Below are 26,654 nucleotides of genomic sequence, written 5' to 3' on the forward strand. Positions count from 1 at the left end.
GGGCTTTCAGGATTCACAAATCTCAAGCAAAGAAAAACATCTCAGTATTTATTTATAGCAAGCTTTAAATTTACAAATGGAGAAAAAGGCTCAGTGGTTAATGAAGCTTAAACATGATTATTTTTACAAACAGTGAAAATCAAATAGCTTGCAGCTTGCATATATTCCTGGTTCAGAACCTTAAATTCACAAACCTTATGGAAAGCAGTGTAGCTAAAGCAAGTAAGCCATAACATAGTAACATAGTAGATGACGGCAGCAAAAGACCTGCATGGTCCATCCAGTCTGCCCAACAAGATAAACTCATATGTGCTACTTTTTGTGTATGCCTTGCCTTGATTTGTACTTGTCCTTTTCAGGGCACAGACCGTGTAAGTCTGCCCAACACTATCCCCGCCTCCCAACAAATTATGTGGATTGAAGACTGGAATATGGGAATTTTAAGTTCAGAACCCTGAATATCTACAAGCTAAATGATGTTTCACTATTTGTAAAAAAGATATGATTTTTTTTTGTTACATTTGTACCCCGCGCTTTCCCACTCATGGCAGGCTCAATGGGGTTTACTTCAATTCTGAGAGTAGTTGAGCTTTCACCAGGGGAAATTTGGATGATAAACACATTGGCCACTTATTTTTTTTAAATAAATTAAATGGAATTTAGTCTGACCTATGATATACTAAGAATGAACTTTCTTGTTCACACCGGAGTCTGCAAACGCATCTCCGGCACTATGTAAGCCACATTGAGCCTGCAAATAGGTGGGAAAATGTGGGATACAAATGTAACAAATATATAAATAAATAATCGCTTTTTATTTATTTATTTATTTATCATTATTTAAACAATTCTTTACAAGTCAAACACTTGAACAAGAAACACGGAAAGGTAAGTCAGCACAGATCACAAAAAAGTATTATTCCTCTTTAGATCACCATTTGAGGATGTGTTCAAAGGAAAACTCAGGAGATGAGCTTAAGAAAAAAGAAAAAGACTCGTAATGCTTAACACGTAATCCCCGTCCAATAGCATATCATAATCTCAATTTATTGGATATTACCTGTGGTCACCCTTTTTAAATCTATAAAGGCACGCAATTGCTCTGGAAGAAAAAATACATATTTTTACCCTATATATAACCTCACTAAGTCCACTCAACTATGAACGCACACCTCCTATAATTACCCTAACAACTCCCTTCCCTCTTCCCTCGCCCCTTCCTAAGCGCTACACATTACTAATTGTATCCGATATCCTGTTATGACAATGTTACCAAATCTATGTAAGCCACAGTGAGCCTGCAAAAAGGTGGGGGAATGTGGGATACAAATGCAATAAATAATAATAATATATTTAACCACACATTTACATGGATAGTTAAGATAGAAAGATGCCCCCATTGCCAAAGTTTCCATTCTCAGGGCCAAAAAGGGCTTCCTCCTTTCTTGAGTTTGTTTTGTTACATCGGGAAATATCCAAATTTTCTTGCCATAAAACAAAGTTTATAGTTTCCGAAAGGATAAGCGCTTCACCGCCTCTAGGTCTTGCTCGAATACAAATGAAACCAATAAAGTCGCTCTTTCAGACTCTTCAGATAAAGATGCTTCTAGTAAGTTAGATACATTCAATAAATCTTTCTTATTTTCTTGAGGGTTCATTTCCAAAGACTCCTCCAAAACCTTTTATTTGGTATATAATATATCCGATTTATCGGGGGAATAGTTTCCGGGGTATAGTTCAAACAATAAAAACCGTGACTACCATGGGTCTGGTGTCTCCTCTCTCTCTCTTTCCTTTGTTCTTCCCTCGCTTACCTTCATCCTTGTTGCGATACTAAGGAGATTCCCCATAAGCCTGCTCCAGGGCCTTCCCTCCTCTGCTGACTCCCGCCTTCTGATGCAACTTCCTGTTTCGTGAAACAGGAAGTTACAGCAGAAGGCAGGAGCAGGCCTATGGGGAAGACTGGAAGGTAAGGTAAGGGAGGGAAGAATAAAGGAAGGAGCAGACACAGAATACAGGCTGTTTTTTTTCTCTTTCCAAAAGTCAAGAGTAGTCTGTTTGCAACGGAAGCTACCTTAGATGAATGGAAGCAGAGTTTGGGTGAGAAATCAGGCTTAGCTGTGAGGGAGAATGATTGTGAGATTCTTTCTGACTACCATTTAGGGCATGGCATGTGGGTAATAGCACCCTCTGTAGAAGGGTAAATAATGCTGGTTGTAGAGGTCAAGCTGTAAAATTATGGTAATCAATACTAAAGTAGAAATCTATTTCCTGCATCACTTTCATGAAGGATTTGTTTTCGTTGTGAATATTACAACTATATCACATGGAACCAATAAAATCCCATTAAATTTACAACTTAATATAGTGCTTTTATTCACCATCTGTTCGCCTCTCTTCCAGAACTCATTTTAGTAAGAAACATCATGCCATTTAATACTTTTAAAGTTGTTTTGTCTATAAAACATGAAAATGTAATATGAACAGTTTGATATCATTAATAACAGTACTGAAGTTTTCCTCCCCTGTTCAGTATCCTCCTTCCCCCTTCTCCCCCCTGTGAAGAACTTCTTTAATGCATCATTCAACAATATTTATTAATTTTTTTTATTTTTGTTACATTTGTACCCCGCGCTTTCCCACTCATGGCAGGCTCAATGCGGCGGGCAATGGAGGGTTAAGTGACTTGCCCAGAGTCCCAAGGAGCTGCCTGTGCCGGGAATCAAACTCAGTTCCTCAGTTCCCCAGGACCAAAGTCCACCACCCTAACCACTAGGCCACTCCTCTCTGTACAATATTTCTGTTGTACAGTTGTACAGAATATTTTTCTTTTTATACTTTAATAAAATGATTTAAATATAAAAACCTAACCATTCGAGGCTTCTGCAGGTGGGATCAGACAGAGCTCGCGGGGACGGGGACAGAGCTCACGCGGACAGGGTGGGGATGGGGACAGAGCTCAAACTTTGTCCCTGCAACATTCTCTAGTCTGCATATCTCAGAGACAGGGAGCTGCTCTCACACTCATACACCATTCCCAGTATCCGAGCCCAGTATAGTGTATCTGCACACCTCAAAGACAGGGAGCTTCTCTCTCACTCACACTCCATTCCCAGTATCAGAGCCCACAGCAGTGTCTGCACACCTCAAAGACAGGGAGCTTCTCTCTCACTCACACTCCATTCCCAGTATTAGAACTAAGCTCTTTACCTGCTTTCATAATGAGGCCGGTTTTGATCAATGTAGCATTTCAGGGTGACAGCCATTTTTTCCTGGATTTTGTCAATTAAATCTCGCTCAGTAACTCCGGAACGGTCTAGAACAGATGAAATTAGGAATTAGGGATGAGAGAATCCTTTATCAAATTTTGGTTGCTGAGCAGGGACTGGATTTGAAAGCAGAATGACTCTTCTCTACTCAGTCCACTCCAGCATCAACTCCTCCTATTCTACCTGTACTGCAGGAGTTTAGATAGCAGAATGGCTGTCTTCTGTCTGTTTTATCTTTACGCCCTCCTCTCCTTTCTCCTACAGAATTGCTGTGAATAAGGGAACAAGGGAACCAGTGGGGGCAGTGGGAGTTTGGGTGTGAAGAAAAGGGAGTGGACCAGGCCCAGATTTTGTTATAGGCAGGGCTTTTTTTGAGGGGGGTACTGAATACCGGCACCTTTTCAATTGTCTGCTAAAATTGACCCATGGACCCCAAGTTTTAATGAAAGAGCTCAGGCTCTACACACCAATTCTGCCTTGTCATGATTCTGTGACTTGTTGCAGGGTCCTGGCTATTGTAGGGTGGGTCCCTCAGTGATCACCCCACCCCTGGAGGGTGGCCTAGCATTTGAGTAGTGGCAGTTTCCTTGCTAGGAAAAACGCACTGGTCAAGGTTGCCAGGTGGGCGGTTTAATTGGGCGGTTTTCCGCAACCCGCTGTGGGAAAGTTTTGTCCGCTGTGGGTTGCGGTTTTTTGGGCTATTTTGGAGTTTTTTTGCGGTTTTTCGGGCCGCGGGGGCAGGGCTAATGACGTTTTGGGCGGGGTTGATGATATTTTGGGCGAGGTTGATGATGTTTTGGGCGGGGTTGATGACGACGGGGGTGGAGCTGATGACGACGGGGGCGGGGTTGATGGGGGCGGGGGTGTGAACTTTTTGGGCGGGTTTGGGGACTGGGTAATTGACAACACTGGCACTGATTATAGGCAATGTAGACAACTACTGTTCTGAAGCCAAACTTAGGTGCTGGATCTTTGCCATCACCACCATATCTCAGTCTGGGACAGCAGCAGCGGTGCTGTTTCTCCTGGAAAACTGCCGGCCTGGTCCCCAGCCCCAGCAATTCTGGTTGGAAAATTCAGCACAGTACCTGTGAGTGCACTGACTGACCCTTTCTGCCCTCTCCTCCACTGAAGCTTCCTGTCACCATAGAAACCTATGTCAGGGGCATTTGGCATGGCAGACTCTGTACTGAATTTTCTCACTGGAGTTGCTGAAGCTGCAGCAGGCTGTTCAGGATATGAAAGCACCCAGCAAGGGGAAGATCTGAGCAGAAGTGATGGGGGGAGGGAGGGGGAAGGGGCACCCCCTCTAATGATTTCCAGTTGCACCTCCCCGATCCCTGTAGTCTGTAATGCCTAAACATAACCTAAATATAAACCTAAATAGAACATGCAAAACAAAACAAAGCCGTGGTGAAAAGCAAGAGGCTGCTTTTAATTTGTGCACGTTATTTATTTATTTAAATCTATTTAAACCAGGGGTGCAGCCAGAAACCCAATTTTGGGTGGGCCTGAGCCCAAAGTGGGTGGGCACAAGAACCCTGCCCCCCTACATCCAGCTTCTCTCCCTCCACTTCACCATCCCACTCCACCCCCCAATTGGGCAGCTTTCCGCAACCCGTTGCGGGCAAGTTTTGCCAGCTGTGGGCTGCGGGAATTTGTGCGGCTTTTAAAAAGCTGCGTTGCGGATTGGGCGGTTTTCTGGGGCTTCTATTGGTCCAATTTGGTCCAATAGAAGCCCCGCAGAGGCTGGGTTAATGACATCAGGGGCGGGGTTAATGACGGAGGATATGTCAGGTGCGGGGTTAAAGACATCGGAGGCAGGGTTGATGACATCAGGGGCAGGGTTTACCTTTGTGCGGGTTTTGGGCTCGTTTTGGGCGGGGAAAATTTTTTCAACCTGGCAACCCTGCCCTTCAGTGCTTCACTGGTAGCAAGCAGCAACTAATACCCACTGCTTGTGCTGGTCCATAGGTTTCCTTATGACCTGGTCCTGCCTATGAGGAAACAGGAAATTGACCCAGCACAAGCAGTGGGTATGAATCATTGCTCACCGTCGGTGAAACACCGGGGGAGGGGGGGGGATGGGGTGGAGTTAAAAGATGCCAGAATACCTACATGAAAGGGGAGGGAGAGATGCCAGGAGTTTTCAGTTAGAGGGGCTTGGGGAGCTCCACTGGCCATATCAGAAATGCACTATTTATAGGCGAACCTGAGCCCCCACAGTAGGTGGGCCTTTGCCCACCCAGGTCCACCCATGGCTGTGCTGCTGATTTAAATCATATCCTTTATTTATTTATTTATTTGTTGCATTTATATCCCACATTTTCCCACCTATTTGCAGGCTCAATGTGGCTTACATAGTACCGTGAGGCGTTAGCCACCTCCGGTGATGAAACAAATACAGAGTGACGTTGTTACAGTCACGTTAGAGAATCAAGAGAAGAAGAGTTATATAATGTTCATTGCAAGTTTTGGTTTCGTTGTGTTGCTGAGTTCAGGCACTTAAGTTGGATCAGTAGGGTATGCCTTCTCGAACAGATCGGTCTTTAGTGATTTCCGGAAGTTGAGGTGATCCTGCGTTGTCTTTATGGCTTCCGGTAATGTGTTCCATAGTTGTGTGCTTATATAGGAGAAGATTTATCTCCCCCAACTTTCTGTCTGTGCATTATTGCAATGCTTGGTGTACTTATATATTGCTATAATTCTTCTTTCATTGCTTTTTCTGCTGTGGAGCATTACTGCTGCTTGTTTTCTACCATACTCAGAAACTGGCGCTTTATGTGACTGCCTAGTTTGTTAAATACTTTGTTGGTCCTGCTTCCACAATATCTGATCAATAGAACAGCTCCTCCTATTGTTTATGTTCTCTAACCAATAGAGAAGCTCTCCTTGCTGCCTGTGCTCCCTCAGACAACTTCTGACCAATAGAGAAACTGGCACCGCTGTCTGTGCTCCCTCAGATAAACAGAGAAGCTCTGCCTGTGCCCAATTCTACAGCCTCTGTCCAGTGGAAGAGCTCTCCCATAAACACAGTTTGGGGGGGGGGGGGGGGCATGGAGGCCAAAAGTTCCCACTCTGAAGTATAAAATTGTCTAGACAACTTTACAATAGTGTGCAAGTTGTGCATGCAAGTAACAGAATGGTTGTGTACATAACTTAATGAGCTGGTAATTGATGTTAATGAGTTGGCTATAATTGCTGTTAATTGACACTAATTAGCAGTTACATATGTAACTGCCCTTAGTTGGTATTCCATAAAATGTGCGCGCAAAATCCATATTGTGTAATTGCAAGGGGGTGTGGACCTGGGATGGGGTCAGGTGCGTGCCTAGCCCTTAGGCGTGCAAGAGTATTGCTTAGAAGTAGGGTTTTGATTTTAATTATATTCTTTTATTCTGGTAGGTAAGGGATGTTTGTTCCTGTGTGAATGAAAACCTCTTGCCTATATTTTATGGAGTTCTTTTCTTATTTTTGTAATTTTTATTTATTGGAATTGTTCATCGTTCTGATTTGCTCTGTAAAAAGAGCGATTTATCAAGCCTGAATAAAACATAAATATAACTGCCTAGTTAGGCGTGAGCAATTGCATCAGTCATTCTGTTAGTGAAGGGGCTCATGCCTAAAGTTAGATGCATAATTGTGGGCTTACCCTAGTATTGTATAACGGCAGTAACATGCATAACTGCCGTTATAGAATTTGCACTTAGCATGCATTATCCCGGTGCCTAACTTTAGGTGACTTTTTGAGAATTACTCCCAAATTCTCCCAGGTGCTGATGCTGATTTGGTTCCTCTCCACTCACTGCTAATATGACTTTCCTGCTCCTTGTCCCCAGAAAAAGCATGGACGCTAAGATTATGAGCTCTCCACGCCTACCTGTGCTCCCTCCCATAATTTCTGACCAACAGAAAAGTTCTCTCAGTGTCCCATGGTCTGTTCCATAATCCCTAACCAATAGAAGAACTCTTCCTCTTGCCTGTGCTCTCTTCCATAACCCCCAACCAACAGAAGAACTCTTCCTCATGCCTACGCTCTCTCTTCCATAACCCCCGACCAATAAAAGAATTCTTCCTTTTGCCTACGCTCTCTTCCATAATCCCCAACCAACAGAAGAACTCTTCCTCTTGCCTATGCTCTCTTCCATAACCCCCAACCAACAGAAGAACTCTTCCTCATGCCTACGCTCTCTCTTCCATAACCCCCGACCAATAGAAGAATTCTTCCTTTTGCCTACGCTCTCTTCCATAACCCCCAACCAACAGAAGAACTCTTCCTCTTGCCTATGCTCTCTTCCATAAACCCCAACCAGCAGAAGAACTCTTCCTCTTGCCTGTGCTGTCTTCCATAACCCCCAACCAGCAGAAGAACTCTTCCTCATGCCTACGCTCTCTCTTCCATAACCCCCGACCAATAGAAGAATTCTTCCTTTTGCCTACGCTCTCTTCCATAATCCCCAACCAATAGAAGAACTCTTCATTTTGCCTATGCTCGCTTCCATAACCTCCAACCAATAGATGAACTCCTCCTCTTGCCTATGCTCTCTTCCATAACCAATAGAAGAACTCTTCATTTTGCCTATGCTCACTTCCATAACCTCCAACCAATAGATGAACTCCTCCTCTTGCCTATGCTCTCTTCCATAACCCCCAACCAATAGAAGAACTCTTCCTCTTGCCTGTGCTCTCTTCCATAACCCCCAACCAATAAAAGAACTCTTCCTCTTGCCTGTGCTCTCTTCCATAACCCCCAACCAATAAAAGAACTCTTCCTCTTGCCTGTGCTCTCTTCCATAACCCCCAACCAACAGAAGAACTCTTCCTCTTGCCTGTGCTCTCTTCCATAACCCCCAACCAACAGAAGAACTCTTCCTCTTGCCTGTGCTCTCTTCCATAACCCCCAACCAACAGAAGAACTCTTCCTCTTGCCTGTGCTGTCTTCCATAACCCCCAACCAACAGAAGAACTCTTCCTCTTGCCTGTGCTCTCTTCCATAACCCCCAACCAACAGAAGAACTCTTCCTCTTGCCTGTGCTCTCTTCCATAACCCCCAACCAACAGAAGAACTCTTCCTCATGCCTACGCTCTCTCTTCCATAACCCCCAACCAATAGAAGAATTCTTCCTTTTGCCTATGCTCGCTTCCATAACCTCCAACCAATAGAAGAATTCTTCCTTTTGCCTATGCTCGCTTCCATAACCTCCAACCAATAGATAGAGAGCATAGGCAAGAGGAAGAGGTCATCTATTGGTTGGAGGTTATGGAAGCGAGCATAGGCAAAATGAACCCCCAACCAATAGAAGAACTCTTCCTCTTGCCTATGCTCTCTTCCATAACCTCCAACCAATCCTTACACTTTCCATGCAGTCTGTTTTATAAAATGAAAGTTGTGATTATTTAGCAGTTTCAAATCAATTTTGAGTATGTAGGAGAATTTCCTTACCTGGTGCCCTCCCCCCTTCTTGCCTTCTCAAGCTGCCTGGATCAGACAGTATTAAGTTCTCTCTAACGTTGGGCTTCTCAGACCGTCCTGGGAACCTTCAGCTACTCGGATATTCAGGACATCCACAATCAATATACATGAGATCATTCCATATATACTGAGTCTCCAAAGCATGCAACGTGATCACTTGCATATTCATTGTGGATATCCCGACAATCCAACTAGCTGTGGGGTCCCCAAGACCTGTTTGGAAAGCCCTGACTAGGTGAGCTGTGTTAATTAACTTTGTTGTTTTCTCAAGAACAAATCAAGATTTGTACACCAAGATTTGTAACAGAGTGGACACCCCGGAGGGAGTGGAAAACATGAAAAAGGATCTGCAGAAGCTAGAAGAACGGTCTAATATTTGGCAATTAAAATTCAATGCAAAAAATGCAAAGTGATGCACTTAGGGAGTAGAAATCCACGGGAGACGTATGTGTTCAGCGGTAAGAATCTGATAAGTACAGACAGGGAGAGGGATCTTGGGGTGATAGTATCTGAGGATCTGAAGGCGATGAAACAGTGTGACAAGGCAGTGGCCGTAGCCAGAAGGTTGCTAAGATGTTTAGAGAGAGGTGTGGCCAGCAGAAGAAAGGAGGTGTTGATGCCCCTGTACAAGTGGTTGGTGAGGCCCCACCTGGAGTATTGTGTTCTGTTTTGGAGGCTGTATATTGCTAAGGATGTAAAAAGAATTGAAGCGGTGCAAAGAAAAACTACAAAAATGGTATGGGATTTGCGTTACAAGACATATGAGGAGAGACTTGCGGACCTGAACATGTATACCCTGGAGGAAAGGAGAAACAGGGGTGATATGATACAGACGTTCAAATATTTGAAAGATATTAATCTGCAAACGAACCTTTTCCGGAGATGCGAAGGCGGTAGAACGAGAGGACATGAAATGAGGTTGAAGGGGGGCCTAATGTTTTGCTTTCATTGCAGCTGCTCTGTGCTGCCCTTGTAGAAGCTGCCACACTAGGGCACTACCTTGTCTGTCTATTGGTTACATCAGCCTTGGGGGTAAACATGTATAGACAGGTTGTACATGTACAAATTTGCTGGCATATTTTGCAGGCAATTTCGTAACAGGACATTTCTGTTCCTAAAGCAGCGCTGTTTTTTTTTCCTGCAAAAGTTTTATGTCTGTTATTAAGACAGTTCACGCTATAGCTATTAAAATCGTGCTGATTGTGATCGACTGGTCTGGTGTTTGTGTGAGTGAGGAGTGCTGTGGATCATGCTCCACGAAGGCGTGTGCTAACACGCACTCACCAGGAGAGAAAAGGGCAATGGCCTCCAGCAGCACGTACTCAGCAGTATGGAGTCTCAGCTTCCGCAGTTTGATGTTAAATTTAATGGCTGGCTCCAGGTACTCCTTCTGATAACCAACTGCAAGAGTAGAACACAGGGAGGAAAGTAACATACATAGTAACATAGTAGATGACGGCAGAAAAAGACCTGCACGGTCCATCCAGTCTGCCCAACAAGATAACTCATATTTGCTGCTTTTTGTGTATACCCTACTTTGATTTGTACCTGTGCTCTTCAGGGCACAGACCGTATAAGTCTGCCCAGCACTATCCCCGCCTCCCAACCACCAGCCCCTCCTCCCAACCACCTGCTCTGGCACAGACCGTACAAGTCTGTCCAGCACTATCCCCGCCTCACAACCACCAGTCCCGCTTCCCACCACCGGCTCTGGCACAGACCGTATAAGTCTGCCCAGCACTATCCCCGCCTCCCAACCGCCAGCCCCGCCTAAAGTTAAAGCACACGAACCCCTATACATTGCATGCCAGTTTCTTCCAGATTTAATTAAAATGAACAATCATGTGCCACCCTGCATTTTTTCTCTTTGCTTCCCCCGCCCCGCCCCCCTGCACACACACTGCTGCAGCGGCATTAAAATTAATACTTTGGGCTGGTGTGGAATACCCAAGCTTCGCCAGCTGAGGCTGTTCTCTGCTCGAGCCCCCTGAGCTGTTTGAGCAGTGGGGAAATTGGTGGCACACTTCTAGCTGCTGACACCAGCATGAACTGAGCATGTGCAGGGACTCCGACATCAGCACCTGGAAGCATGCTGTGACTTCCCCACTGCTCAGATGGCAGGGGTGGGGGGGTGCTTGGGCAGAGAACATCTTCAGCTAGTGGGGCTTGAGCATCCCTACCAGCAACACCAAACATGGGTGCCACACAAACCTTCTTGGTGTTCCACATTGTGGCACATGTGCCATGGGTTGTCACCCCTGTACTAGCGCATGAAAATCTTCACCAGCATACATGGCCTCTCTCTTTACTTATTCCCATCCAGCTCTGATCAGGGAGTCATCAGCCACAGCCTCTCCTCTTAGACTTTCACATTCCTCTGTCATCAGGGCAGGGGCGTAGCCAGACCTCGCCAGGAGGGGGGGGGGCAAAGCCCGAGGTGGGGGGCACTGTTTAGCCACCCCCCCGAGCTGCCGCCGCTACATTGGACCCCCCCCTGCCGGCCTGCCAATGACCCCCTTGAACCCCCCTCCCACCATCAACTCTCCCTCACCGTCGCCGCCCGCCCTGCATCAGATACCTTGTTTGCTGGCGGGGGTCCCCGAACCCCGCCAGCCGAAGAGAGTCTTCTTCAGCGCTGGAGTAGCACCTTCGTTCATCGAAGCGCCTGGTGCAATCAGCTGTTTCTGATGCCTTAAGTCCTGCACGGGGCTACACTCACGGTGCAGGACGTAAGGCGCCAGAAACAGCTGAACGCACCAGGAACTTCGTTGAACGAAGGCGCTACTCCGGCACTGAAGAAGACTCTCTTCGGCTGGCGGGGTTCAGGGGCCCCCCGCCAGCAAACAAGGTATCTGATGCGTCGGCAGGGGGCCAGGGCCAAATCTACGGGGGCCCAGGCCCCCTCAGGCCCCACGTAGCTACGCCACTGCATCAGGGGCCCATCACACACACAGCCTCTCTGGATCTCATCCGGGAACCAATACACAGGGCCTCTCTCTTTACTACTTCCCAACCACCTGTCATCAGGGAACCGTCATCCATGGCCTCTCACCGTACTGTTTCACATCCTGCTCTCATCAGGGACCCATCACACACAGCTAGGGTTACCATTCCCCGGACATGTCCTCTTTTTGAGGGCATGTCCGGGGCGTCCGGCGGGTTTTGCCCGCACGCACGTTTGTCCGGATTTCTGGACAAACGTGCGGGAGGGCGTGCGTGCGGTTGCGCGATCCATCAGCGCCGTGGGTCTCCCCTCCCCTTCCTTACCATCTTCTCAGGTAGTCTAGTGACATCTTCGGGGCAGGAAAGAGCCCCCTCTTTCCTGCCCGGAGCGCTGCCTTGCCCATCCTCCTCGGTCTCGGCTGGGGATTCAAAATGGCCACCGAGAGTTGAAGTCTCGCGAGGCCGCTTCAACTCTCGGCGGCCATTTTGAATTCCCAGCCGAGACCGAGAAGGATGTAGGCAAGGGCAGGCAGCACTCCGGGCAGGAAAGAGGGGGCTCTTTCCTGCCCCGAAGACGTCACTAGACCACCAGGGAAGATGGTAAGGAAGGGGAGGGGAGGGGAGTATGTGATGGGGGGTGCGGGGGAGGGGACTATGTGATGGGGGAGGGGAAAGGGGGTGGAATGAGGATCTGAAAGGGGTGTGGCAGTGGGTGTGGCGGGGGTGGGGGCGTGGCATGTGTCCTCTTTTTCAGAGGACACAAAATGGTAACCCTACACACAGCGCCTCTCTGACTCTCGTCAGGCAGCCATCATTCATGGCCTCGGAGGTTGCATTTCTCCATTTTATTATTTATTTGGATGTATGCCATGAACGGTAATGAAAGAATAAACAGTTACATTTATTTACCACCCTCGCCTCCTGAATCAAACATTCATCATGGTTTCATCTATCCATTAGCAAATGTGAAAATAACTAGTCTATATTTAAAGAAGCACACTGATTGGAATATCTTTTACCTATAATAAGTCAATTTATAGTCACTACTTTAACTGTACAATACATGGGTGCATAAGCTCTTGACGAACTTGTCCAATCACACATAGCAGACTCGACACAGGCTGTGTTTCAGTGACATTGCCTGCATCAGGAGTCCTAACAAAAGCCCAGTATGCTTGTGTGTGGTGTACAGAAGGTTCGATCTCTTTATGACGCTGAAAGTGCTGTTTCTAAGATCAACTATTACAATCTCTAGGCACTGTTTGCCGCTTCCATAGCAGCAGCAGCAAAGAGCCTGTCACCTAGACTGTTTCAGCTTCATAAAGTGATCGAACCTTTCGTACACCACACACAAGCATATTTGGCTTTTGTTGCTAGGACTCCTGATGCAGGCAAAGTCACCAAAACATGGCCCGTGTCAAGTCCGCTATGTGTGATTGGACAAGTTCCTCAAGAGATTATATACTCATGTATCGATTTTGAGAATTGATGCCAATAAAAGAACTTTGTGTGAAGACATTTTTGGCTGCACTCTGGACTTTTCAGCATTCTCCCACTGTTTTCTTTGGTACAAAGATTTAATACAGATGACAGTAAAACTTGAATTCCAACCGTCATGATATATGTCACTTTTTATAGCATAAGAGACACATCTCATAGCATAACAGGCACTCAGACTCTAGGGGTCCTGATTCTGCCGTGAATACATGCATAGCCCACTGCGAGTTATGATGGCATGGTAGGTGACAGCAGAGATTAGGAGGAAGGAATAGGGTGGGAATGGGAAACTCACTCAGGATGCCATCTTCGATGGAATAGCTGATCTGGCCACACTCCCAGATGAGGGTCTGCTCATTAAAGACAGTGTTGGTCTGCAGTTGGCCCACTTCCAAGGTAGCCCCTTTCAGGAGAGCTATTTGATCGTCAATCGGCAGACTCCTTATCCCACCCCCACCCCAAAAGAAAAGACAAGACACAGGAAGCAGAATGAGAACCAATTATTGCTTCAATGATTTCTGGTTGTATCTGTGTGTTATTACTGCTGCCCCCTTTCTCGCACACATCTGCCTGTGATACCCCTTTACCGCTGTTCATCTTCTCTCTCATTTCTGTTTTATTCATGTGACCATTTCCACCCACTTGCCCTATTTTCATTCTATTTACTGCAGCCAAAATCCTTCTAGAGGTAGATGAATAAACAGAAGTGAATGAGAAAAAAGATCCCTGACTAGACGCTTTGTCAATAGACAGGAGAGTTAAGAAACTTAACCTGTTTTTTATTGCTCAGGAAGGAGGCAGCATTCACAGTGCATGGGTGGGGGGTGGGAAGCCGTAGACATTACACAGTACTGACTTGGGCTACACATGCATCTGGTTCCGGAAGAAGCCCATGATCTTTGCAGTGGTTGGGTAAGGCTGCCAACTGGATCCAGATTCATAGGACAGGGTTGATCCATTTCTTGGTTTACCCTGTTGCATGCAGGGGCTTGTATTTATTATATAAAATAATGAGTGGAGTGGAACAGGTGGATGTGAAGCGTCTGTTCATGCTTTCCAAAAATACTAGGACTAGGGGGCATGTGATGAAACTACAGTGTAGTAAATTTAAAACAAATAGGAGAAAATCTTTCTTCACCCAACGCGTAATTAAACTCTGGAATTCGTTGCTGGAGAACGTAGTGAAGGCGGTTAGCTTGGCAGAGTTTAAAAAGGGGTTGGACGGTTTCCTAAAGGACAAGTCCATAGACCGCTACTAAATGGACTTGGGAACAATCCACAATTTCCAGACTAACTTGTATAAAATGTTTGCACGTTTGGGTACTTGCCAGGTGCCCTTAACCTGGATTGGCCGCTGTCAGGGACAGGATGCTGGGCTCGATGGACCTTTGGTATTTTCCAAGTATGGCATTACTTATGTACTTATGATTTCTGCATTACAGTCCCTAAGAAAAGCAAGCACTGGGGTAATCCCAGGACTGGATCCAGTTGGCAGCCTTAGGCATGTGCTAGAGGTGAGAAGGCTTATAAATGGGTTAGCACTTTCCCCTGTAGCAGAGGTTCTCAACCCAGTCTTTGGGACACACATAGCTAGTCAGGTTTTCAGAATATCCACAATGAATATGCATCACACACCTACTATATTGGGTATCTCAATTTCAATATGGTTATAACTTCTATACATAAATCACAAGTAATGATTATGTAATCCAATAATACACTCTTTATTCATTACATAGTAACATAGTAAATGACGGCAGATAGAGACCTGTATGGTCCATCCAGTCTGCCCAACAAGATAAACTCATTTTACTTGATAATCTATACTTTATATGTATACCTGAGTTTGATTTGTCCCTGCCTTTCTCAGGGCACAGACTGTAGAAGGGTGCCCAGCATTCTTCTTGTACTAAATTCTGAAGCTAACGTTGAAGCCCCTTAAAATTTACACTCCAGACCATCCCTATCCAGTCACGATCAGGGCGTAGACCGTAGAAGTCTGCCCAGCACCGGTTTTGTTTCCCAATTACCGGTGTCGCCACCTAATCTTCACTAAGATTCCGCAGATCCATTCCTTCAAAACAGGATTCCTTTGTGTTTATCCCACACATGTTTGAATTCCATTCCCATTTTATTCATCATTCATCCCTGCTAATTTAAAAAATATTCACTCATCTCACTCAAATTACATACAGTTAACTTCTTGCTTTTTCCAATACTTTTTCTCCAACATCCTTCCTTGTGTAGATAATAATCACATTTATCAATATCAAGGGTATTATACCTAATATTCATTCCCTATTCCAAACTTTTTTATTTATTTATTTATATCCCACATTTTCCCACCTAGTTGCGGGCTCAGTGTGGATTACAATACATTGTGAATGATGGAAATACAGTTTGTGCGATTATAGGTTACATTGTGAAGAGTTATGGAAGACAAAGTCAAGTCAAAACATCTTTGGGGCATAGAAACTATGGAATGTGACATTGGGGAAATGATAGGATGATCGAATAATAGCAAGAGAGCGTTAGGGTATGACAACTTTATCTGTGGGTAGATTAATTAACCTAATTAAGCTAAATAATAAATAAATAAATAACCTAAAGTTAGATATTACACAAATTATGATCTATACATTTATAAATGTTATCCTCTTGAAACTTCAGGCTTCATGACTGTTCCCTTGAAGTGTTATCTTGGATTTTCCCCGTTAAAACAATTCAAAATCCATTGAAAAAGTAAGAAAATGCATGAGAGAAGTCTGCATGCACTACCTCCATTCTATGCAATTTTCTCTTCTGCATATTCATTGCGGATATCTTGGAAATCTGACTGGCTAGGTGTGTCCTGAGCACTGTGTTGAGAACCCCTGCCCTGTAATAATGAAAAAAGCCTCATAACGGGTGCTCCCGGTATTTGCCAGTTCTGATTGAGCTGGAGGAAGCGGGCAGATGGGAAGACGAATGAGAAAAAAGAGGGTGTTCACATTTAATTGTATGACCTGTTATTTTGTTTCAGGACAGTCAATGATTTACTGAATATTCTTGGGTCCTGATAGACTGCTGGCCTAAACCAAGGCTTCAAGCAACATTTAAACAAAAACATGAAGTGGTACTGTGATTAAATTCTATGTCAGACTTGCCAAGTTACCCAGTTCCTGGAGGGAGACACTTTGGCCAGTCCTGGTTTGAAACTTACATCTCAAAGCAGTGTGGTATTTGTAGTCCCCGATTCTACCCATTGAAATCAGTGTTGCAGGTCTCGTAATGCACCAGGATGAGGTTGGCTGAAACCCAGGACTGGCCTAAAATCTCCTGCTTGGAACTGGGTAACTTGGAAGCTCTGCTTGCTACATAGTTAAAGACAGACAGAGGAACTGACCGGAAATCGGGAATCTCTTTGGCGAACTTGACAATCTGCTGGATCATGAAAGTGCTGATGTCTGTGAAGTGTGGGAGCATGGAGAAAGCTTCTGGGGAGACGACATAGTCGGGAGACTCCTGCCCTTCCCAAAATGTCTCGGAGCAGGGTGGTGATGGGGATTCCTCGGTAAGCACTGGACTGAAGCAGGCCCTGGACTTTACAACACGTGTGAGCAGTCTGTCTGGAGGCTTAAACAACCAAACAAAAGTATATATAAGATGGAGAAGAGTGGAGGTTTGAAGTGTTGGTTAATTAGCTTACATTTTGGTTTTCTCTTTTAATTTGTTGACTGTGAATGTCAGGTTTAGGCAGTTATCTTGTTTTCAGCTTTGTCTAGAAGTCACACAATAGTGATCTTGCGCAAGGTCACATGCCTAGTAAGTGGTAGAGACTGAATTAGAACTGAGGAACCAGGATGACAAAGCAGAATGACCCTTTGCCAGTCCTGGGTTTTCAACTTACAACCTCCCAGGCATTGTGGGATTTGTAGTCCCTACTTCAACTTTGAAATCAATCCAGATACCAGAAAGCAATGAGATGAGGGTGGTCATAAATTCAGAGCTAGTCTAAAATATTCCCCTCAGAAGGGAACACCCACGTTGTGCAAGGGGAAAGTCTACAATGATTTTTAAAAATAACACACTATCAAAAATCCCCTGATAGCTCTGATTTGAAGACCTTAAGACAGATTTATAGACACTGGGCTAATTAATCCTAAAGAAAGAAGGGGCTGGTTTCAAAGAGACTGTGTCTAGAGCAGGGATAAATAACACAAGCTTGATTTGTAGGACAGGATTCTACAGCCTTATACTCTTGTGGCTGGCATTAATAAATCCTTCACGTGCTTTTAATGAGTAGCAGCCCAGGGAGTTCTGAATTCACCAGAGCAGCAGTTCAGAGGGTTGGACCCTCTATAGAGGTTTTCTGTCACCCTGTGCCTGATGGAAGACAAATTCCTTTGTGACTGGGACCCCCTAATATTGGGAAAACTGGGCATAAGTTTCTAGTTACATAGCAAAGCAGGGGTGGACTGACCATTGGAACAATAAGGTAGTGCCCGAGGATCCACAACAGTAGGGGCCTACTCTCCCTTAGCCTCCATCTAGTTTATTCATGTTTGATAGGTGGTTAGGGGCCCATGACTCTTACTACCCGGGGACCCAGATTATTGTCAATTCGCCCCATTGCAAAGCACAGGTCTTGATCTCCCGTTATTTAAAAAAAAACAAAAAACATGACAGAGATGGGCAAAGACATGTAGCAACTTTGGGCACAAACAGGACAATTCTTTAAAGTATCTTCAAACAGTTATGTGCCGATTGCATACACATATCATTGGAATAATGGCAAATATGTGAATATATGCCAAAATTCAGCCTAAACGAATTCTGTAAATAAATGCGTATCATGCAAAGTGCATGCTAGGCATTTATTTACAGCTAGGCATACACAGGGGCAGAGTCTAGGCAGAGCTCACACGCGCACATAGGTCAAGATTCTATAAATCTCGCTCAAAAATGGGCATTGGAAAAGACTGGTGTTGTGTGATTTATTATTTATTTATTTATTTATTTATTTTAAAAAATTGTATACTACCTATAACTAGGTGGCTTCCATAAAAACATCCATAGTAAAACCAAACAACAATAAATAAAACAAAAACATAGCAGCGTCACTTAACAGCAAACAGGTCAAGTCATGAGATGGGCAGAAAAATACAGTCACAAACAATTATGTTTTCAAAAGCTTTCGAAACTAGTGACGAAGCTGACCAGATAGTGCATTCCGTAAAGAGATTCTGGCTGGAACAAGAGCTGTAGCTTGTATCACTACATCATTAGAAAGCTGCCTAGCAGTCTGTGACCTCAATGCACATCTTGGTTGATAAATGTTCAAAATTTGCTTCAAATAAAATGGAGCATCATCAAATAAAACCTGATATATAATCATCAACACCTTAAATTGAATTCTTTGCTAAACAGGTAGCCAATGCAATTGTCACATGGGAAAACTTTGACATACCCACTATTACTCAAGCAGCTGCATTCTGGACCACTTGACATCCCAATATAGAAGGCATTGCAGTAGTCCAGACACACCAAAATCATTCTTTGAACTATTTATTTATTGTACTTGTATCCCACATTTTCCCACCTATTTTCAGGCTCAATGTGGCTTACAAACATCTGTTATGGCAACGCCATAACAGGGTAGTAATACAGTTGGTGTTACAAAGACATTAAAGAGAATAAGAGGATCTGGTCAAGCAGTTGTAGAGTAAAACATTCTGGATAGAGGTGTTAGGTGTTGTGTTATAGTTAATTATGTGTTCTCGTGGAAGGCCTTATTAAAGAGATAGGTTTTCAGAGCTTTGCGAAAGCTATTTAGCTCGTTTATCGTTTTCAGGTGAGTTGGTAGTGCATTCCACATCTGCGTTCTCATGTAGGAAAAGCTGGTCGCGTGTACTAGTTTGTATTTTAATCCTTTACAGCTGGGGAAGTGTAGGTTGAGAAAGGTGCGGGAAGATCGTTTAGCATTTCTGGGTGGTAGGTCCACGAGGTCTAGCATGTAGGTCGGAGCATCTCCGTAGATGATTTTATGAACACATCGAAAATCATACAAAGCGATCATAGATTTCAATTTATATACCAGATGCAAATTTTTAAAAGCCATTTGGGTTACATTAGCAACCTGAGACTTCCTCATAAGTTTACTATCCAAAATCACCCCCAGCAATTTCATCTTTCCTAACCGGAATACATATATCACCTAAACAATCTCTCTCCGGCCACTCCACCAGTTCTTCCCTACCTACCCTGAGTTGGATGCGCCGACCCGGTATTCTATAAGTATGTATGCGACGTTTTGAAATGCCCCTTCCAAGGCCATGCTCCTTTTGAGATAAACGCTATAAATGCCTTAGAGAATAGCATGCAGCCAGATACATGCACAAATTCTAATGGGTACCAATTAACATCAATAATTGGTTGTTGGCACCTAATTATTGATGGTTCGGAGCTCATTACCCAATTAATTTGCGCATGCATCTCGAAAGCATGTCCAAATTTGGGCATGCAAATCTGGGTGTCATATATAGAATCTGGGGATAAGTTATAGATAAGTTATGCACATGTGTTCGACATGTAGGGTGTACCCACTTGCACCCACTCTATGGTTGCTGTGTTTGTGCTTAAATTGTAGGTGCACATTTTCGCTGTTACACTAGTATTCTATAAAGGAAAGTAGTCACCTACATTCCATTATAGAATAAGATCCTACCAGGTGCCACCCAACTTTCAAATGATTTCTTGAGAGATTCTAGAGCAGTTTGAGTCACATCCAACCCTGTGTTGAAATGCAACAGATAGGATTAACCATTTCCTTATAGTCACACAGTCTCATGTGTCAACTGCCAGCTTCGAGCCCAGCCAAAGTCAGCTGTAGGGAGGGGAATCTGGCTCAGTTTCATCAAAGCGAAAGAAACCCAGAATCCTCTAGTAGGCTTTCCAGGTTTATAGGTTGCCTTGAAACAGAGTTTATTCAATGGTGGGTGGGGAGGGAACCATCGCACATGATGGTTTTGCATGAAACACCTTCATGTCTTTTAGGACACGGTATAAATTGGGATAGGCTGAAAATTAGATTTTAACCAAAATTAAAGAATGTACTCCTCTATTCAAGATTTGGCCTTTTCAATGGGAGAAGGGGCATTTAAAAAATAAAACAGGGGAAAATGTAAGGCCACTAGAAAACTTAATCTGACAGGGGAGGAGACCTCAGTGAGGAAAATATTATTTCTAAATATGTTTAAGAACACTTTGGAGCATCAGTCAACTCTATCGCTACCTCCATCAGATCCACTCCTACTTCCCTTCATCATCTATTCTAGAACCATCCGCATCATCGCCTCCTAACACGCTCATCCCCAGTTCCACCATCTGCTCCACTGTCATCATCTGCTCCAGGTCCATTGCCACACTGCTCACCTCTTTGTTCATTTTCACCAGTCAAAGCAGCAACCTAACCATTTCTTTACCATCTCTATCACAATTACTGCCTCTGCCAAGTCATAAAGCAATGCTCTGCTCTATATTTCTGCTGTTTGTGGGTTGAGGGTCTGAAGGCTCCTTCTATTTGCTGAAAGGTTTTTCATTTCCACCCTCACTAGGCTATGAAATGGGGTAGCAGGAGGCACATTCCTGGTAGCTGAAACTTCCCTCTATTGCATAATTACGATCCAACCCAAATATGGAGGTTTGGAAGCCTGAACAGTTCTGGTGCCTCTAAAATCCATCCTCTCATCCACACTGCCTCCACCATCTTCATGGTTACTTGTTATTTGCCTTTCACATATCTAGCTGCTAAAGTTTGTCATAGGAAATGCAATTTTTTTTCCTCCATACCATGACCTCTGCAGCAACCTAGGCCATGGCCACCAGCCCTGCTTTTGCCACATGGGGGGAGACCAGGACCGAATGACTATCTTGACTTTATGCTTCCACAGTAGAGGTTCTCAACCCAGTCCTCAGAACACACCTAGCAGTTCAGGTTTTCAGGATATCTCCAATGACTATGCATGAGCTAGATTTGCAGATAACGAAGGCAGTGCATGCAAATCTAGCCATGCATATTCATTGGGGATATCCTGAAAACCTGAATTTCTAGATGTGTCCTGAGGACTGGATTGAGAACCTCTGTCGTAGAAGCATAAAGTCAAGACAGTCATTCAATGCTGGTCTCCCCATGTGGCAAAAGCAGGGCTGGTGCAAGGGCCTTCAGCTTTGTTCCACCCCATCTAATAAACTCATAGTTAAACACAACATCACCCTTCACTGAACATTACATAATGGGCCCAATAGTCAGCTGGCGGCGATCAGCGTGTTGCTGACCACTGCCAGTGCTAAACCCAGAAATTCAATGCCGGGCCATATCTGGGGACCAGCAGTAAACTTCTGGGTATGCGGAGCCGACTAACACATAGCCAGTTAAGTGCAATATTCAGCACTTAACCAGTATGGGTTACCATAAAGATAGGACTGACTTTTATGCGGTCCTATTTATGCAGTTAACCTGGCTGGTTAAGTTCTGAATATCAGCACTTAACTGCCGCCCTCTCAGAAGCTGCTGTCCTAGGCGAATGACTCATCTAATACTTAAGCCAGCCCTGGGCAAAAGGCAACCAGATTTACTAACGTAATGCTCTAATATCAGAGTCATTGACATCATCCTCTCACCCTGAACTCGATAAACTTGGAGAAACTGGAATCGATGTTTCTGTTGTGGGCATCGACTAGGAGCTGGATCAGTTGCTGTTGCTCATCTGTTAGAGCCTCTGTCGCTGCTTGTTGTACTTTCAGGAACCGCTCCTGTTTCTTTCTGTTCCTCAGTGTCCGTCGCATCAACAGCGCCTCATCTGACATAATCACTGAGAGTAAACAAAAAGGAAGTAGGATAGTTATTTGTTTTTGATTTTTATAATGTTTGTTTATGTTTTAATTATATATGTGTTTTGTAACCTGTATAGATTTTGGTTATGCAGGCTATATATTTCTTAATTAAATTTAACAGATAATATATTTTTTGGAGGGGCTATAGGGGTAAGGTGCCAGGATCATTCATTTGTAAGTACCTTTAAATGCATCCACTCTGCAGCCTCCCATTACCTCTCCACTGTCATCTCTCCCTACATTCCTCCCCGTGAACTCCGCTCACTGGACAAATCTCTCTTGTCGTTCCCCCTTCTCCTCCACTGCTAACTCCAGGCTTCGCTCCTTTTCTCTCGTGGCACCTTATGCCTGGAATAGACTTCCTGGACCTATACGTCTAGCTCCATCTCTATCTGTTTTCAAATCTATGCTGAAAACCCACCTTTTCACTGCTGCTTTTAGCTCCTAGCCAATACTCAATTGCCCTCCCCTTGTCCCTTCCTTCCTTCCTTCTCACCCATTACTTCCCTCACCCGTAACTGTCTTGTCTGTCTGTATTATTTAGATTGTAAGCTCTTTTGAGCAGGGACTGTCTCTTTATGTCAGGTGTTCAGCGCTGCGTGCGTCTGGTAGCGCTATACAAATGCTAATAATAATAATAATAAGTACCTTGGAATTCCCCCCTCCCTTTTATGGCCCCCACAGTTCACACATTACAGTGGAAGTCCTTGGTTGGGGGGGTCACAGACCACGGCTCATTGCAGAGCTCAGGACTTGCACCCTCTATCTGCCAGTGGGTGTCAGTGTTGAGCAATGGCTAAGATGCCCTTCCCCCAGGGGCTGTGAATGCAACTTCTATGGCAGTGCCAGCCCTGGCTGACACAGGGAGCAGGCTGGTTCCTGGAATAGAGTCTGGATCTGCACAACAGATGAATCCAGCTTCTTTTTACTTCCTGATGACACTTTTCATAGAGTGATACAAACAGACCAGGAATGGATCATAAGGGACAGCTGAATCAACACACAATGTTTTGGGAATAGAAGATGACCACTGTTTGATGGCAGGCTTTCAAGTGGCAGACAATCATTTTGGAACAAATTAATATTAAAGTAATCCGATGGTATAAAACTAGTTCTCAGGTCCATAACATTTTCTAGAATTTTGGGGGTCCATACACATGAGATTACTCAAGAACACACGTGATTTTCTACAGCAAAGGTGTTGCTACCTTGTCTCCCCCCCCCCTTTTTTTTTGATCAGATCTGGATTTCCACGGTAGCAAAGGATTCTGTCAAACGTTAAGCACTCAGTCACAAAATATTGTAATGGATCCATTCTACTACTACTACTATTTATCATTTCTATAGCGCTACAAGGCATACGCAGCGCTGTACACCAGACACAAAAAGACAGTCCCCCCTCAAAGAGCTTACAATCTAGATAAGACAGGCAAACAGACAGAACAATTAAGGGTAAGGGAAAAAATAGGTGAGGATAAAGGACAGGGCAAGTGAGTATTGTTTAGGATGCCGCCAGCCATCCATGTCCAGCGACGCAGCATGTTGTACGCGCGTACAATGTGCTGCGACGTCAGACTCCGAACTGGATTCAACGAATCAGCAGCGTTACTTACAGCATGGCCACGGAGGAGTCGGAGGAAGATGAAATATGAAGACTGCGGGTCGGACCTCGGCTGGCGGGGGTTGGGGCCCCCCGCCAGCAAAGGTAAGCAGCGGGGGAGGGTTGATGGCGGGGGGGTGGAGAGTGGCAGTGGCGGCGGCGGCGGGGGGGGGGGAGGGAGGCAAAAATGTGCCCCCTCTCTCTGGATCTGGCCCCCCCCTACCGCTGGATTCCAGATACGCCCCTGGAATAAACATGGATAAGGGTGAGCCAATTGATGTAGTGTATCTAGATTTTAAGAAAGCTTTTGACAAAGAGAGACTCCTGAGAAAATTAAAGAGTCATGGAAATGAGGCAATGTTCTATTGTAGATTAGGAATTAGTTATTGGACAGAAAACGGAGGGTAGGGTTAAATGGCCATTTCTTTCAATGGAGGGGGATGAACAGGGAAGTGCCACAGGGCTCTGTACTGGGACCAGTGCTATATAACATATTTATAAATGATCTGGAAATCAGAACGACAAGTGAGGTGATTAAATTTGCAGATGACCCAAAACTATTCAAGGTTGTTAAAACACATGTGAACTGGGAAAAATTGCAGGAAGACTTTAGGAAATTGAAGACAGGACATCCAAATGACAGATACATTTTAATGTAGACAAATGCAAAGTGATGCACATTGGGAAGAATAATCTGAATCATAGTTGCCTGATGCTAGGGTCCACCTTGGGGGTCAGCACCCAAGAAACAAATCTAGGTGTTGTTTATTTATTTATTGGAATTTATTAACTGCCTTTATGAAGCATAACAACAGTAAAAGCTGCCGAATATTAACACGAATACAATAAATGAGGTAAACGAGAGCAGCAAATTAAAACAGTATTAAAAATATATACATTTAACAGCACTGAAATTCAAGTATAATACGATGTCAGCATAATACTAATGAAACATCGAATAAGCAGCGTTGTAGACAATATACTGAAATCTTCGGCCTAGTGTGCGGCTGCAGGCAAAAAGGCAAACAGGATGCTAGGAATTATTAGAAAAGAGATGGTAAAGAAGACCAAGAATATTATAATGCCTTTGTATCGCCCCATGGTGAAACCTCACCTTTATTGCATTCAGTTTTGGTCGCAGTGTCTTAAAAAAGATCTAGTGGAATTAGAAAAGATTCAAAGAAGAGCAACCAAAATGATAAAGGGGGTGGAACAACTCTCATTTGAGGAAAAGCAAAAGGGCTCTTCAGCTTGGAAAAGAGACGGCTGAGAGTGTAGAATGAATAGAAGTGAATTTATTTTTTAGTCTTTCAAAAAGTGCAAAGACCAGGGGACACTCAATGAAATTACATGGAAACACTTTTAAAACAAATAGGAGCAAATATTTTTTTCACTCAATGAATAGTAAAGGTCTGGAACTCGTTGCCAGAAGATGTGGTAACAACAGTTTGTGCATATGGGTTTAAAAATGGTTTGGACAAGCTCCTGGAGAAAAAGGCTGTTATTGCCACTGATTGCCCTGGGATTGGTAGCATGGAATCTTGCCACTATTTGGATTTCTGCCAGGTACTTGTGACCTGGATTGGCCACTGTTGGAAGCAGGTTACTGGGCTAGATGGACCATTGGTCTGACTCAGTATGGCTATTCTTATGTTCGTATGCCATCTACTCTCCATTTCACTCCCTTACAGATTGTATGTACTTGTCCCAAACTCTCTTGAATTCAGATACTGTCTTCACCTCCACCACCTCTACTGGTAGGCCATTCCACAAATTCACCACTTTTTCCATTAAGTGAAGATACATACCTGTAGCAGGTATTCTCCGAGGACAGCAGGCTGATTGTTCTCACGATTGGGTCGTTATCCGCGATGGCCCAGGAGACCAGCAAAATTTGTACAGCAGAAACAAAGAACACACCACGCATGTGCGAACGGCTTCCCGCCCATGACGCGAGCATGCCCTACTCAGTTTAATAAAAAGCAAAATAGAGAACTGGAACAACTCCAAAGGGGAGGAGGGTGGGTTTGTGAGAACAATCAGCCTACTGTCCTCAGAGAATACCTGCTACAGGTATCTATCTTCACTTTCTCCGAGGACAAGCAGGCTGCTTGTTCTCACAATTGGGGTATCCCTAGCCCCCAGGCTCACTCAAAACAAAGAACATTGGTCAATTGGGCCTTGCAACGGTGAGGACATAACAGAGATTGACCTGAAAAGAAACACAACTAAATGAGAGTGCAGCCTGGAACAGAGCAGAAAAGGGCCTAGGAGGGTGGAGTTGGATTCTAAACCCTCTAGCTTCGACTGCTCAAACCGACTGTCGCGTCGGGTATCCTGCTGAAGCAGTGGTGTAGCCAAGGGTGGGCCTGGGTGGGCCTAAAGGGGGCTGCGTCGAAAAGAAAGAAAACTTATAATCAGGAGAAAAAACTAAGAAAATAAGGAACTAAAACCACGTTTATTTTTTTTAAGTTTGAGAAAAACTAAACAAAAGAGAAGGTAGAAAAGGGGAAAAAACGGACACGCTACAATCTCCTGGGCCGATGGCAACACAGAACTCGAAAACTCCGTTTCACCACAGTCGCGAGGAAAAAAGTAACTGAGTAGGGCACGCTTGCATCGCGGGCGGGAAGACGTTCATGCATGCGTGGTGTGAGCGTTCTGGAGAGTTCTTTGTTTTTGCTGTACAAACTTTTGCCGGTCTCCTGGGCCGTCGCGGATGTCGACCCAATCATGAGAACAAGCAGCCTGCTTGTCCTCGGAGAAAGAAGTATTTCCTTAGGTTACTTCTGAGTCTATCCCTTCTCACCTTCATCCTATGTCCCCTCATTCTAGAGCTTCCTTTCTATTGAAGGAGACTTGCCTCCTATGCATGTACGCCGCATAGGTATTTAAATATCTCTATCATATTTCTTCTTTTCTGCCTTTCTTCCAAAGTATACATATTGAGATCATCCCTATTTCATCTCTCCTAGCTTTCCACTTCTTTTTTTCTCTC

At 44.5% G+C, this 26,654-nt stretch overlaps 1 protein-coding gene across 4 annotated transcripts in view; it reads right to left on the minus strand.

Annotated features, from left to right (window-relative positions):
- NR1I3 (nuclear receptor subfamily 1 group I member 3) overlaps positions 1–26,654 on the minus strand; it is a 111,344-nt gene that overhangs the window by 17,095 nt on the left and 67,595 nt on the right. For all 4 annotated transcript variants that reach the window (XM_030188353.1, XM_030188352.1, XM_030188354.1 and 1 more), the window contains 5 exons: positions 21,844–22,034; positions 16,568–16,797; positions 13,478–13,623; positions 10,027–10,143; positions 3,211–3,316 (listed from right to left, as the gene is read on the minus strand). In XM_030188353.1, coding sequence (XP_030044213.1) covers positions 3,211–3,316; positions 10,027–10,143; positions 13,478–13,623; positions 16,568–16,797; positions 21,844–22,034 — 790 coding nt within the window. The remainder of the gene's footprint in view (positions 1–3,210; positions 3,317–10,026; positions 10,144–13,477; positions 13,624–16,567; positions 16,798–21,843; positions 22,035–26,654) is intronic.

The sequence above is a fragment of the Microcaecilia unicolor genome, chromosome 14 (assembly GCF_901765095.1).
Source record: "Microcaecilia unicolor chromosome 14, aMicUni1.1, whole genome shotgun sequence".
NCBI classification, from domain to species: Eukaryota; Metazoa; Chordata; class Amphibia; order Gymnophiona; family Siphonopidae; genus Microcaecilia; species Microcaecilia unicolor.